The sequence below is a fragment of the Mytilus edulis genome, chromosome 13, assembly GCF_963676685.1.
Source record: "Mytilus edulis chromosome 13, xbMytEdul2.2, whole genome shotgun sequence".
In the NCBI taxonomy this organism is placed as follows: domain Eukaryota; kingdom Metazoa; phylum Mollusca; class Bivalvia; order Mytilida; family Mytilidae; genus Mytilus; species Mytilus edulis.
The window spans coordinates 4,679,993-4,694,771 of NC_092356.1; the positions used below are offsets into that span (position 1 = coordinate 4,679,993).

General features: G+C 32.6%; 1 protein-coding gene across 1 annotated transcript; it reads right to left on the reverse strand.

Annotated features, from left to right (window-relative positions):
• Positions 1–477: 477 nt before the first annotated feature.
• Positions 478–13,383, reverse strand: LOC139499872 (PDZ and LIM domain protein 3-like). Its single transcript, XM_071288448.1, has 4 exons — positions 13,181–13,383; positions 6,836–6,987; positions 3,757–3,887; positions 478–1,499 (listed from the first exon to the last, which is right to left on the reverse strand). Exons 1-4 carry the CDS (start codon positions 13,292–13,294, stop codon positions 1,399–1,401), a joined length of 498 nt encoding a protein of 165 aa, XP_071144549.1. The 5' UTR covers positions 13,295–13,383; the 3' UTR covers positions 478–1,398.
• Positions 13,384–14,779: the final 1,396 nt, after the last annotated feature.

A 14,779-nucleotide genomic window follows, 5' to 3' on the forward strand; every position in this document is an offset into this window, starting at 1 on the left:
GATTACCCATAGATACCTATGGTTTGATATTTTATGTATCAAAATATCAAACCAAGGGTACCCAAAGGTATCTATGGGTAACCTTAGTCCGCCTTATGCGTATATCCAAACACAGCCTCAGTCACCATTTAGGTAACTTCATTGTAAAACAAATCAAACCGAAACTAAATGAATAAAACATACAAGAAAAAAAAAACATCATTTAAACTTAGGTGGATAGTTGTCTCATCAGTAATCATACCAAATAAACTATTTTTCTGTAGATTTAATTGCTTAGACTCTTTATACGTGTAGCTTGTTTTGTAGTATGATGTTCTTCTTCTCATCGTTGAAAGCTCAAAAGAGTGACATATAGTTGCTTTTATGTAAATTTGTTTGGTCTCTGGCGGAAATTGGACTATTGTACCATTCTCAATCATACCACATCTTCATACTTTATATTGGCAAGGGTCTGCAATACTCACTCATATCTAATTGTTTTTATTTGATATAGCTTTATTATGCAAGTTTTTAGCAAACACATCAATATACATAAATGTCTTTATACAAAATAAATAATTATAAACAAAAACAAAATACATTGAAAATAATAACAACATTGTGTAAATGTAACCCTGGGAACCATAGGTCAAGTAAAGCTTTTACAAACATTGTTTCTTCTTTTTAGGCACAGGAATTAATATATAGAACATTTGAAAAAATGACAGATAAGACTAATTAGTCTTGTATATCAGATAAATAGAAACTTAATATACAATAATATGTATTAGTTGTGTGTACATAAAATTGTAGCTTTGTTTTTATATACATCGGTGAATCGTTCAAGTAGAGCTTTATGGTAGGCATAATTAGCTGATACATCAAATACCCCATCCTTTTCATACATTTTGAAAAAAAGAATGGATAGACTATCATAAACATGTATCATGTTTACGCTACTTCATGGAGAGATAGAACTAAAAAATACTTAAATGTTATATTCCCATTAAGATATAATTATAGATTTCCTCTGTGTTAACACAACTTCTAAAATCAATATTAAATTGAAATATTTAGCTTTTTTTTAAAAATCTTTCCTAAAAATTGAAAGTATAAATACATAAAAATTATACTGTATTCAAAAATATAACCAAATTGTTTTATGGAGACAAGTTAAAGGAAATGCCATGCAAATGAAGCGGTACATCCGGTTTCTGTTTTATATAAACCGTTAAATAACCTTTTTAGTTTTTAACAATCTCTCTTTGAAATCCAAATAGTAAGTTCAGTTTGTCAAACTGAATGTAAATTTCACTCTATACTTTCTTTGATTTAACACTTTTATATATTCTAAAAGTCCCAGATATTTCATTGTTTATGTTGTTGAATGCCCATTCCAATTTGGTACATTATCTTCCATTACGATTGCCCATATGCTTTTGTGTATCCAGATTGTTCAGTCTTTGTATATTCAGATCTGGCTTTTTTCTTCTTGTCAAATATTGAAGCGGGTCTGCCTCCTGTAAAATTTGAATAAGATAAAAATGCTAAGATCAAACAAAGACCACATTGACATGACTTGAATAACAGCTTGGAAGATTTTCTGCATAATTTTGTACTACCAAAATATATGCCTAGGACTAATTTGTATAATTGGAACACAAGAAGATTAATTGATGGAAAGATACTCTTTTGAAATCTAATTCACATGAATCATGGCTAATATCACTTAGTTCTATCTCACTTAGTTCTATCTCTGCCAATATCACTTTCACTGAACTAGTAAACATTTTTGTTTAGAGACCAGCTGAAGCCCGCCTTCAGGTTCGGGATTTTCTCGCTGTGTTGAAGACCCATATTGGTGATCTTAGCTGTTTTGGGCTCTTTACTTGGCTTATTGTCTCTTTTACATAATCCCCATTTTTTCGCAATTTTAATTTCATGTATTAAAGGTATTATAACCAGATGCTCCGCAGGGCGCAGCTTTATACGACCGCAGAGGTTGAACCCTGAACGGTTGGGGCAAGTATGGACACAACATTCAAGCTGGATTCAGCTCTAAATTTGGATTGTGATTAAATAGTTGACACAGCATAGGTTTCTGACACAGAATGAATGTGGTCTAATGAACTTAAAATATTTTTTTTGCCTTTGAGCAATTCACTATTCTGTTGAATATTAATCCTCTCAAAAAAATGTTTGAAGAAATTTTCTATTTATTTATGAATTCTGAAAGAAGAAAAATTTAACCCCCCCCCCCCTTTTTCACATCCACCTTTCCCTTTTTCCAAAACTGATCTCAATTCAAATTTCTAATGGAGTTTGCAACAATAATATTGAATAACTACTCATTTGAATACATCATAAAATATCAAAATGTAAAATAAAGTGCTTGTTATCACTGAATGGTAAAAATTGTTTTAATCTATCAGTTGGTAGTAAAAGTTAATATACATTGTATATTGTATAAAACAATGATTTAAATTGATTCAACTACTATTCTGGACAAAGATAGATAACTCCAATTGAAAATATTTGCTATTGCACAATACTGTGCAATTGAAGATTTCTTGCTATTGCGCAATACTGTGCAATTGAAAATTTCTTGTTATTGCGCAATACTGTGCAATTGAAGTTTTCTTGCTATTGCTGAATACTGTGCAATTGAAAATATTCTTGCTATTGCAAAAATACTTAATATAATAATATCCTGATTTGAACCAACTTGAAAACTGGGCCCATAATCAAAAATCCAAGTACATGTTTAGATTCAGCATATCAAAAAAGCCCAAGAATTCAATTTTTGTTAAAATCAAACTTAGTTTAATTTTAGACCCTTTGGACTTTAATGTAGACCAATTTGAAAACGGGACCAAAAATTAAGAATCTACATACACAGTTAGATTTGGCATATCATAGAACCCCAATTATTCAATTTTTGATGAAATCAAACAAAGTTTAATTTTGGACCCCGATTTGGACCAACTTGAAAACTGGGCCAATAATCAAAAATTGAAGTACATTTTTAGATTCAGCATATCAAAGAACCCCAAGGATTCATTTTTTGTTAAAATCAAACTTAAGTTTAATTTTGGACCCTTTGGACCTTAATGTAGACCAATTTGAAAACGGGACCAAAAATTAAGAATCTATCTACACAGTTAGATTCGGCATATCAAAGAACCGCAATTATTCAATTGTTGATGAAATCAAACAAAGTTCAATTTTGGACCCTTTAGGCCCCTTATTCCTAAACTGTTGGGACCAAAACTTTCAAAATCAAACCCAAGCTTCCTTTTATGGTCATAAACCTTGTGTTTAAATTTCATAGATTTCTATATACTTATACTAAAGTTATGGTGCGAAAACCAAGAATAATGCTTACTTGGGCCCCTTTTTGGCCCCTAATTCCTAAACTGTTGGGACCTCAACTCCCAAAATCAATCCCAAACTTCCTTTTGTGGTCATAAACCTTGTGTTGAAATTTCATAGATTTCTATTTACTTAAACTAAAGTAAGAGTGCGAAAACTAAAAGTATTCGGACGACGACGACGACGACGACGACGACGACGCAAACGACGACGCCAACGTGATACCAATATACGACCAAATAATTTTCAATTTTTGCGGTCGTATAAAAGCTGTGTAATGGATTGCGATGCAAGAATTAATCTTATTATGTTAAAATTTAATCAGAAAATAATTTTTCTTAAACTGCAGATAACCAATGAGATCATGTTTCTGGAAAATCCCTGTTTCTATAAATAGTAACAAACCTGCTGCTGCTGCCTGTGGCAGTTCTGTCTGTAAAATTTGATATGTTTTTGGTTGTACATCTCTGTAATTGTCATCGATAGAATCCTCTTTTTCGAGAGGACCGGCTGTCTTGGGACCAACTCCTCCTGGTCTGTATATATATATAAAAAAATATTATGACAGGATGCATGATCTTAAACTCTGTATACATCTGTACTTCTTATGTAATTTTCTCCATTCTATGTATTTTGCCATAATTCTAATTTGCGTTTTTTGTTTTTTTGTTTATTTTTGTTTTGTTTTGTTTTTTGTTTTTGTTGTTGCTAATTTTTCTTCTCTCGTTTATAAAAATGTAATTGTGCTATTTTAGTATGTTGCAACTAAGGCAACTCTGTACAACAGACTAAATGACAAATAAATTAACAGCTATATGTAACTGTACAGCCTTCAACAATGAGCCCATACGGCATAGACAATGAACAAATTGATAAAGCTTAATTTATGTAAAGGTTTAGGGTACTTTTTTTACATGTAGAACTCGAGAGACAATTACAAATAATTGTGTACTCGTCGTGGAATTGAGAAGAGAACCATGCCTCACAGCAATATATTTACAGGGCTACAACAAAGGCAAATCAGATAGATTATTTTACTATATTTGAAGCCATGGTGACTATAAGTTGTTTAGTATGTCAATGCGCCATGAAGGTCATGTTCTCTTTTGTTTTTAAGGGTTTTCTACCTAATATAATATAAACAAGAACTAGAACACACCCGCGAAATCGCGGGCATATACAGCTGGTAAACTGTTGAACGAACGAACGAACATAATGCCCATAAATGGGGCATACAAATTTATTGTTGAAAGGGAAAATAGTGATTTCAAAAAAATGAAAGTAGGGTAGAGATTAAAGGGAGGCAGGATCTATTTCGTTCGTTCGTTCGTTCGTTCGTGTCCTGACAGAATACAGAGAGTCTCTATATATTAAAGTAGTATAATCGTAGTTTACATGTAGATAAATGCGAAAAAATAATTGTCCTCTATAAGGAGTTATAATAGTTGTGGTTCTTACGATCTAAGCACCATGATAATGAGAACGCTCTGATTGGCTTATTTATTTTTCATTTTTGTTATCTATCATTCTCGACTCCTAGGAGTCGAGATTAAGAATTGAACGATGGACACTAAGGGCGTGAATTTCTCTTTCTACCTGATTGGAAGATATCACGAGACGTGATAATTAAAATTTATTGATTGGTTAGGACAATCCAAACCAAGTAAATGTCCTTCAATCCCGTAGAGTATCGGATTTGTCATCTCTATTTTAGCAATTAGATCTTACACAGGTAACTTTTATCTATAAATAGACGAATCTTCTAGAGTAAACAACAACGTTAAACGATACTACAAGTTCATAACGTGTGACCTCACGTGTGTGGTAAAATTTGTTGATTGATGCACGTGGCTATTCTAGTAAATGAATTAATCTACAAAGCGAGAGCTCTTTCCATTTTCATCAGCTAAGAGTCGAATTTAGCATTTTTTGAAAGGCTATCGCTTGTACGATTGGTTGTATTTGTGAATTTGTCAAACCGGAAGTCTTATCCATGACTAAAGGTTAGTTCAATGACGGAACATATCCGGACTCCTTTTTGTCGTTTTTCTCCCAAAATAACTCAATCTGAATAATCATAAGAATGGATGACAAATGCGCCTATGCATGTTACCTATATGACACAGAGGCATGATGATTGATTTATTGTGGAAGGAAGAGAAGTGACACACAAAATGAGGTCTTCTCGTTTAATAGTACTAGAACACACCCGTGATAACGCGGGTCCGTAACTGAATTAAAGTATATAACTATGCGCAAGCCTTATCTTAGTATTAGTATTGTCATCTGATAAAGTCATGCCGATTATAAGATACACAATTTGCTCCGCTTTCAAATCTTTCTGTTTGAACCCGGCGAACTGGAACTTATCAATTATTGGTAATATTAATTATTTGGAAAACAAAAGGTCCTGGAATGGAGTATTTTTTAATCAACAACATTGTCCTATATTAGTTATAAATAAAGTTGAATTCTTTGATTCGCTGTTTTACGTCATGCCCGCTTACAAATTGAAACTTATTTTTAGTCCAGATTTTTAGTATTCGTATTGTTATCTTAGAAAGTCTTACGGATTAAAATACTACAATAGGTAACAATTTGACAATTTATTAGTGTCATCTCTGTGATTATGACCCGTGTATATAGCATATTAATCCTGAATACACCGTTTGGTGGTGCGCCTGTCAGATGCGGAACGTACAGATAAGGTAAAAGGTGATTATACTATTGGTATCGGTATCGGACTCGACCCGGAACTTCCTAATTATTGGCAATATTAATTACGTGGAAAACAAAAGAGCCTGGAGTGGTGTAATTTTATATCTACACCTTTGTACTATATTAGTTGTATATAAAGTTGAATTCTTTGATTCGTCGTTTTTACGTGATGACGGCTGAGAAATTGGACCTCGTAATTTTAGTATTATAGATAGATGTGTCCATAGTACACGAAAGCCCCGCTCGCACTATCATTTTAAATGTTCAGTGGACCGTGAAATTGTGGTTAACACTTTTAATTTGGAAAATTAGAAAGATCACATATTATAAGGAACATGTGTACTAAGTTTCAAGTTGATTGAACTTCAACTTCATCAAAACCTACCTTGATCAAAAATATTAACGAAAACTTTTACCTTAGCGGGACAGACGGTCGAACGGACGCACAGACCAGAAAACATAATGCCTATAAATGGGGCATCAAAAGGAAGATGTGGTATGGTTGCCAATTATTCACACAAACTATATGAGACAGAAATTTACAACTATAGGTAACAGTTCGGCCTTCAACTATGAGCACAGCTATTCCACATAGTCAGCAATAAAATGCCCCGAAATGACGAATGTAAAACCATAAAATAATTGGCTGTATGCTAATTTACATTTAATAGAGATTAAAGGGCATACAATTAAAGAATAAGAAAATTTGCTTAAAATAAAGAAAACAAAAATGATTGAATTACACTTTTTTACCCTCTTTTGTTACCTTTTTATGGTCATGTCGATATCGTTTCCTGCTCGAATCATCTCGTTCCTGGCGTGTTGATGTGTGACGTCAGCGACGTAAGCTTTGTTAATGTAGCAAATTAAGTCACCGTCCCGCAAACCAGCTTTTCCAGCAACGCTCTTGGGAGATACCTATAATTAAAGATCTAATAATATAACATATACAAGTACATGTATTAAAATATAATAGACTTTTGATATTAATACCATTACTCATCGTTGAAATTAAAGGGCGTCTCCGTACGGATGAATAAATATAGATCAAATTATGTTTTTATTGATTACTGGGTACTTTTTACATAAGAGAAATATTCAGCTACAATAATTATGGGATATGACTATAACAACATTTCTATAATATAGGTCACAATTCATTTAAAAATAAAAGGAGCGACAAACACTGAGGAAAATGCTCTTGACTTGGGATAGACACAAAATATAGCTTGGTTGCTATATATAATATAACTGACGGAAATCCCTTATACCCTATCAGAGGCGGATTTAGAGGAGAGTAGTTCCCCTTTGTGGAAAACATTTTGGTTGATTATAATATCGAATCACTAGCACGTGACTGCAGCGGCCCCCTCTTAGACAGTTAGTGCCTCCCTTCCTCCTTTTCTTCTGGACATGTCTAAATCCGCCACTGCATTTATATCCACATCGCAGTATTACTTAGTATGTTACCTCTCCAGGGTACATTTATTTATATTTAGTATGAAATTACTATAAAAAAATCATGATGTATTTTCGTTTTGGTATATCGTTGCGTAGCAGTCTCATTCGGCATATACAAGACCTTTCCTTTTATTCATCGATAAGATTATAACTGTAATAGATCTCCCATCTAATCCTTGCCTAGCGAAGATGTATCTCCTCGTGCGGTGTTTGTGCAAAATGTGTGTTTGTGGAAAATGTGAAAATTACACGTGTGTTTGTGGAAAATGTGAAAATTACACGTGTGTTTGTGGAAAATGTGAAAATTACACGTGTGTTTGTGCAAATAACACAGACCAAGAAACCACTCGACCGGTGTTTACAGTTGTTTTAATTTCAGCCAAAACCAGATGCTCCGCAGGCCGCAGCTTTATACGACCGCAGAGGTTGAACCCTGAATGGTTGGGGCAAGTATGGACACAACATTCATGCTGGATTCAGCTCTAAATTTGGATTGTGATTAAATAGTTGACACAGCATGCATAGGTTTCTGACACAGAATGAATGTGGTCTAATGAACTTAAAATATTTGTTTTGCCTTTGAGCAATTCACTATGCTGTTGAATATTAATCCTCTCAAAAAAATGTTTGAAGAAATTTTCTTTTCATTTATGAAATCTGAAATGAGAAAAATTTAACCCCCCCCCCCTTTCCCCTATTTTTTTCACATCCCCCTTTCCGTTTTTTAAAACTGATCTCAATTCAAATTTCTAATGAAGTTTGCAACAATAACTACTCATTTAGATACATCATAAAATATTAAAATGTAAAATAAAGTGCTTGTTATCACTGAATGGTAATGATTGTTTTAATGTATCAGTTGGTAGTAAAGTGAATATACATTGTATATTGTATAAAACAATGATTTAAGTTGATTCAACTACTATTCTGGACAAAGAAAGATAACTTCAATTTGAAAATTTCTTGCTATTGCGCAATACTGTGCAATTGAAAATATTTGCTATTGCACAATACTGTGCAATTGAAGATTTCTTGCTATTGCGCAATACTGTGCAATTGAAAATTTCTTGCTATTGCACAAAGCTGTGCAATTGAAGATTTCTTGCTATTGCTGAATACTGTGCAATTGAAAATTTCTTGCTATTGCACAATACTTAATATAATAATTTTGGATCCTGATTTGAACCAACTTGAAAACTGGGCCCATAATCAAAAATCTAAGTACATGTTTAGATTCAGCATATCAAAAAAGTCCAAGAATTCATTTTTTGTTAAAATCAAACTTACTTTAATTTTGGACCCTTGGACTTTCATGTAGACCAATTTGAAAAGAGGACCAAAATTATGAATCTACATACACAGTTAGATTTGGCATATCAAAGAACCCCAATTATTCAATTTTAGATGAAATCAAACAAAGTTTAATTTTGGACCCCGATTTCGACCAACTTGAAAACTGGGCCAATAATCAAAAATCTAAGTACATTTTTAGATTCAGCATATCAAAGAACCCCAAGGATTCAATTTTTGTTAAAATCAAACTAAGTTTAATTTTGGACCCTTTGGACCTTAATGTAGACCAATTTGAAAACGGGACCAAAAATTAAGAATCTACAAACACAGTTAGATTTGGCATATCAAAGAACCCTAATTATTCAATTTTTGATGAAATCAAACAAAGTTCAATTTTGGACCCTTTGGGCCCCTTATTCCTAAACTGTTGGGACCAAAACTTCCCAAAATCAAACCCAACGTTCCTTTTATGGTCATAAACCTTGTGTTTAAATTTCATAGATTTCTATTTACTTGTACTAAAGTTATGGTACGAAAACCAAGAAAAATGCTTATTTGGGCCCCTTTTTGGCCCCTAATTCCTAAACTGTTGGGATCTCAACTCCCAACCTTTCTTTTGTGTTCATAAACCTTGTGTCAAAATTTCATAGATTTCTATTTACTTAAACTAAAGTTATAGTGCGAAAACCAAGAAAATGCTTATCTGGGCCCTTTTTGGCCCCTAATTCCTTAAATGTTCGGACCAAAACTCCCAAAATCAATTTACTTAAGTTAGAGTGCGAAAACTAAAAGTATTCGGACGACGACGACGACGCAGACGACGACGCCAACGTGATACAAATATACGACCAAAAATTTTTTAATTTTTGCGGTCGTATAAAAATGATGTTCCTAAACTCACATCTGAAGTTTAAAAATAATGGTCGGTTTGGTTAACATTTCGATTGAATAAGTTGACTTTCTACTGCATGCGTCTAGCCCATGCAGAGGTGGATTTAGGGGGCAGGTCGGGAAAACAATGATGATTATAAAGGGAATTACTGAATAAAATTAAAATTGAGAAAGGAAATGGGGAATGTGTCAAAACGACAACAACCCGACCATGTAGTAAACTGAAGCATGACTGTAGCGAGCCTCATCTTAGGCAGTCTTGTCCCCCTTTTTATGAAGCACTATTGATCCGCCACTGTAGCATTTACAAATGTAACTGCGTCCAAGGACATGTGAATATGATAGAATTAATTGAGTGGTTAAAAATCTGGAAATAATTAAATATTTAAAATTATTTTTACTTTGTAATGTACCTTTTATGAAGAATGATATTTAAAGTAAAATCATATTTACTTCAGCGATACAAAATAAGAAAATGTTGGAGAAAAAATAAATAAGCATTTACCTGTTACAGAATTCCGTTCGATCTGAATCAAGAAGGGTGAATTATCTGATTTAAGAAATCTAACACGATTAAGACACGGGGCCATATTTTGGGGTTGTTTTGAATAACACAATTTACTATATATTTTTTGGGGTCAATTTTGCACATTTAATTTAATTTGGGTTAGTATAAAAAAAAAATCTGACTTGAATTCATCAAAAATAAAACAAATCTTTTTATCAAAGGATTTTAGTTAAATCTTACCCCTTTGAGTTATTTTATTTTCAAAGTTATGGCGTAAATAGTTGCAGGTTTTTTTTTTAAAGATAAGAAATTACATGAGTCATAGGAAGTTAAGAAAATGGAAGAATTTTAGGGTAAGTAAAATTTTAAATTAATTATTATCTTATTAAGTTTATGAAACTATAAGAATTTTAAATTACTACATTTGTAAAAAAAGTTATTCATTTTCAACGATTAAAAATCGTACCAACTATGCCTATTGAATTTTACATGTATCTCGCTGTACAAAAATGTGCACCAAAAAAAATCTACATTTTTTGAAAATAAAAGATATGCGATTTCTACACAATAGAAGAGAAGATTTTAAATCCATATCGCGAATAGAAAAAACTCGGTGTTGTTAGTTACGGCATCATGGGTATATGCATGGTTAGAACCAAGAAGTTGTCACAATTTCTATAAAACATTCAGCAAGGATTTTTTTAGAATAAAAATTCCTTTTTACATTCGGATTTCAATTGAAAATTACCATATATATGGAAAAATTAAAACATTACAAAAAAGGGGGATGGTAATATGTGTTTTGTGTCATAAAAATGATATATTTAATACGATTTCATAATTTATGTCAGAAACATAACATATATAATATGTATGATTTGTCTCTCTTGATATTATTTCAAAATTGTTAATAAATCACCATGGATATAAATAGTTTCTTATTGTATTTTATCATACTCGATGAAAACACCTTGATCGCAGCTGTGTAGATCAGTAAATAACTCGAGGAATACACTCTTGTGTTTTAAGTGCAAAAGCAACGACTTTCGATCTACAGGAACTTGTGCGAGAAATTTGAATTATTGTATGCTATATCCAGAATAAGAAAAAAGGCAATAAGATAAACAAACAAGTAAACAAATCAAAAGATAAATAAATATACAGGTTCAATGTATTCTGTTAATGCGGAGATAATTACACATCATTGAAACATTGATAACACTAATATCTTCACACGTGCATGAATACTTGTGCGCGTGCCAGATACATTCCAGATTTGGCTGCTAAGGTAACCCGACTCCTAGATAACATTATTATTTACTGTCAATGTACTGCATAGCATTTTACTTATCTTGGCAATCAATTAGGGTGTAATTGTTACTTTAGTCAAAAGCAATACAGCTTATAGAATATACATTTTTACTCCAAATCTTTAATGCTAACTTGGTATATTTTTTTTTTATTTATCTTACTGTATGGTGATTAGATTTAATGATTTTGTACGTATCGGTTTGTTCTTTTTTATGAGGGCCTCAAGTCATGCAAGTAAAGATTAGGGAACACTAATTGGGTTAAAATTACCCTTTTAAATAAAGAATATTATCGTGGTTATTGATTTAAAGATATGATTATGAAATCGTACTGGTAATGCATGAGATATTTGCCACTGCTGGTAATTTCAGCGAAACAACATTCAGCTATTTATGTTATAACCATTACATTTTTTTTAATTATTTACATCAAAAATCGTGAAAGTGATTTTATCCTGCAATTGGGTGTCCTACTATACAGATACAGCCCTACATATATCGATATGCTGTATCTGTATACTATACAGATATCGCTTTAAAGCTCCGCCCACTGCCGGACTGAGTATTGTTTGAACCTGTGTGACCTCAGAATGTGTATTCCAGTTGCATTCCAATGACGATGACAATTGTCGATTTCAAAACTTGAATGTGTATGATTGTGTTACAAAATCAACCATGTCAATTTCAGCATGCATGTTTAGTGAATGTCAAGTCTGAAGCGTAGGACAACACGTACACTTCTGTTTCAAATTTGACAATGTTTTGTTATTTGTTTTTACTGTTGAAATTAGTTGTTATGTTAAAATAGATAATTATTCACCTTGAGCGATGTATTGTTGTTGACCATTCGAGATTCTTTTTTGCGAATCCATCTTCAGCGTAATGTGTGATTTTGATATTACTACGCGGGCCTCAAGGGATTACAAATCGAAAATAAATGCTAAATATGTTAGTTTTTGTGTCTTTCAAAACACAAACAATTTACAGAATTAATTGCAGGATAAAGACAATAACTGTTTAGTGTCTTTAAATATCAGCTGTATTTGTACTCGGCTCGAAACAGGTGTAGTAGCTCGCTAAAAGCTCGCATACACCTTGTTTCATAGCCTCGTACAAATACAGCTGATATTTAAAGACACTAAACAGTTATTGTCTATATAATTTTAGAGTTATAAATGATGTTTCAACCACTTTTCAATTTACAGAACGATGATTTCCCTTAATACAGCGTGAGGCAAAAGTTTTAAATTTGAATAATCTGTTTTAAATTCTGTTGACATATACATATACCTCGGGATAAATTAGTTCAAGCATGGGTTGATACATTGAGTTTACATATCTTATGAATCATTGAAAGTATACAAAGAAACATTGATTGTATTAAAATACAGGTAAATACAAAGTATGTAGAAAAGTTTTAAGTTTAAGAAAAATTTCACAATAATATCTTTTAATGAAAAAGAAAACAAATACAATAATTATTCCATCCCTGGGATTCAAAATCAAAGAAACGACTTTGATAGTTTATTTATATCAAGGTTACATATTCAGTTGTGTTTTCCGAAATATACAGCTGCAACTTCCAAAAATAATAATACCCCTCAATTCAAAACAGCGAACCATTTTGGAAAGGAAATCTTTGACATACCTCAGCAACCTGGAGTGGGATCCGGACCTCGGATCCTCCCTGCATTTTAAATCCCCATGGCTGACCAGTGTCATATCGCCTCAATTTGCAGACCGTTATTTCACTGCCCGCCATTTTGCTACACCTTGTCGATTAGCCTGATGTTACTTTCTACAAGAATGTGTATATACACACCCACTAGAGTGTATTATATTGGTATTGTATATATGCCGAACTTTCATTATCATGTTATCATAATTACACGCGATGGCCTCGATCACACGCCGGGATATCATACGCGTAATTGCCTTTTTTTTTTATAACAAAACCCTGTCCCGAAACATATATTTTTTATGATCAAGTATAAAAAACTTTCTATTAAAATCAAAATTCGCTACTCCCCATCCGTCTGAAGATGCAGTTTGGAAACATTCAGGTGCAATTATCGATTTGTGAGGTTCTGGATGGAGTTTACAGATAAGGGAATAATGGGGCATAAAAAAAGAATAAAGACACCCCCCCCCTTTCCCCCTTTAAAAGATATTTTTATTTGGAAGCAATTTTTTCTCGTCTAAAATATATATATGTATTAGTTTGGATTCATAATCAGTAATTCCCAGGGGCGGATCCAGGATTTCAGATTAGGGGTGGGCGCAATGTTTAAATTTTTGAAGGTATAATTATCGAAATTATTGGAATATTCTTCTAAAGAGGGTGCAATGTAGATATCTTGCATGGCAAGTAAAACGTGGCGAATATTTTGTGTTAAAATAAGCGAGAAATTAAAGTTTCAAGCTAAAACCGCATAAATCCACCCCTGTCAATCTACAATCACCATAATTAACAAGAAATGTGCGAGTTTCAATTCATTGACTCAACAGTAGCTCAACCGACCAATATTAGATTAAAAAAAAAACGGTCTACTTTTGCCAGCGATTTTTCATTGTCTTTTCACAATTTTTTATTATTATTATTTTTTGTTGTTTTCGGAGGTCGTGCCAAACTTTTTATGTACATTTTTTTTTTTTTTACAGCAAACCACTAAATTCAAAATGAGATCTTTATTTTCATGGGATCCTATATGTAATACGGAAATACGAGTTGGAGCCTTGATCGTTTATGCATGCTTCGGCAAACTTTACAGGTTGCAATTAAGTGAGAAACATATATTGATACAGATATATTAAATATTGATACAAATTAATAAAAACTAACCTTTCGCTTGAACCAGTATTTCTATCTTTCATTAAGAAAGAATTTAACCAGTTATCTTGACTGTTTTCTTCGCTGTGCAATGATGAAATACCCAACCCAACCGCGGGTAGGGCACTTTCACCTTCTTCGTTGGAAAGTGAGTTAGTGATGTTTTGGAGTTTCGATTATCAAAGAAATTGTTTATAATTTATAAATTGTTTTACTTTAACTGCCAATTAAAGCCTATGATATGTGTCATCAAACGCAGTACCGCGTTTTACACCTTTCTTTGAAGTATACCATATTTATGATAGAACTTATAGATAAACCGTAGGTCAGTATATTAGTAATCGCATTGGTTCTGTTAAACTTACTGTTTTATATACTTCTTTGAATGATAAAACAGATTGCAATGCGACGACATTA

Bases quoted from the DNA above. Each gene is read 5' to 3' on its own strand.
- LOC139499872 (XM_071288448.1), bottom strand. From the start codon at position 13,294: ATGGCGGGCAGTGAAATAACGGTCTGCAAATTGAGGCGATATGACACT. The intron at 3,888-6,835 runs GTAACAAAAGAG...ATATATATACAG, and splicing joins ATCGACATGACCATAAAAAG to ACCAGGAGGAGTTGGTCCCA. The intron at 1,500-3,756 runs GTTTGTTACTAT...CAAATTTTACAG, and splicing joins GCCACAGGCAGCAGCAGCAG to GAGGCAGACCCGCTTCAATA.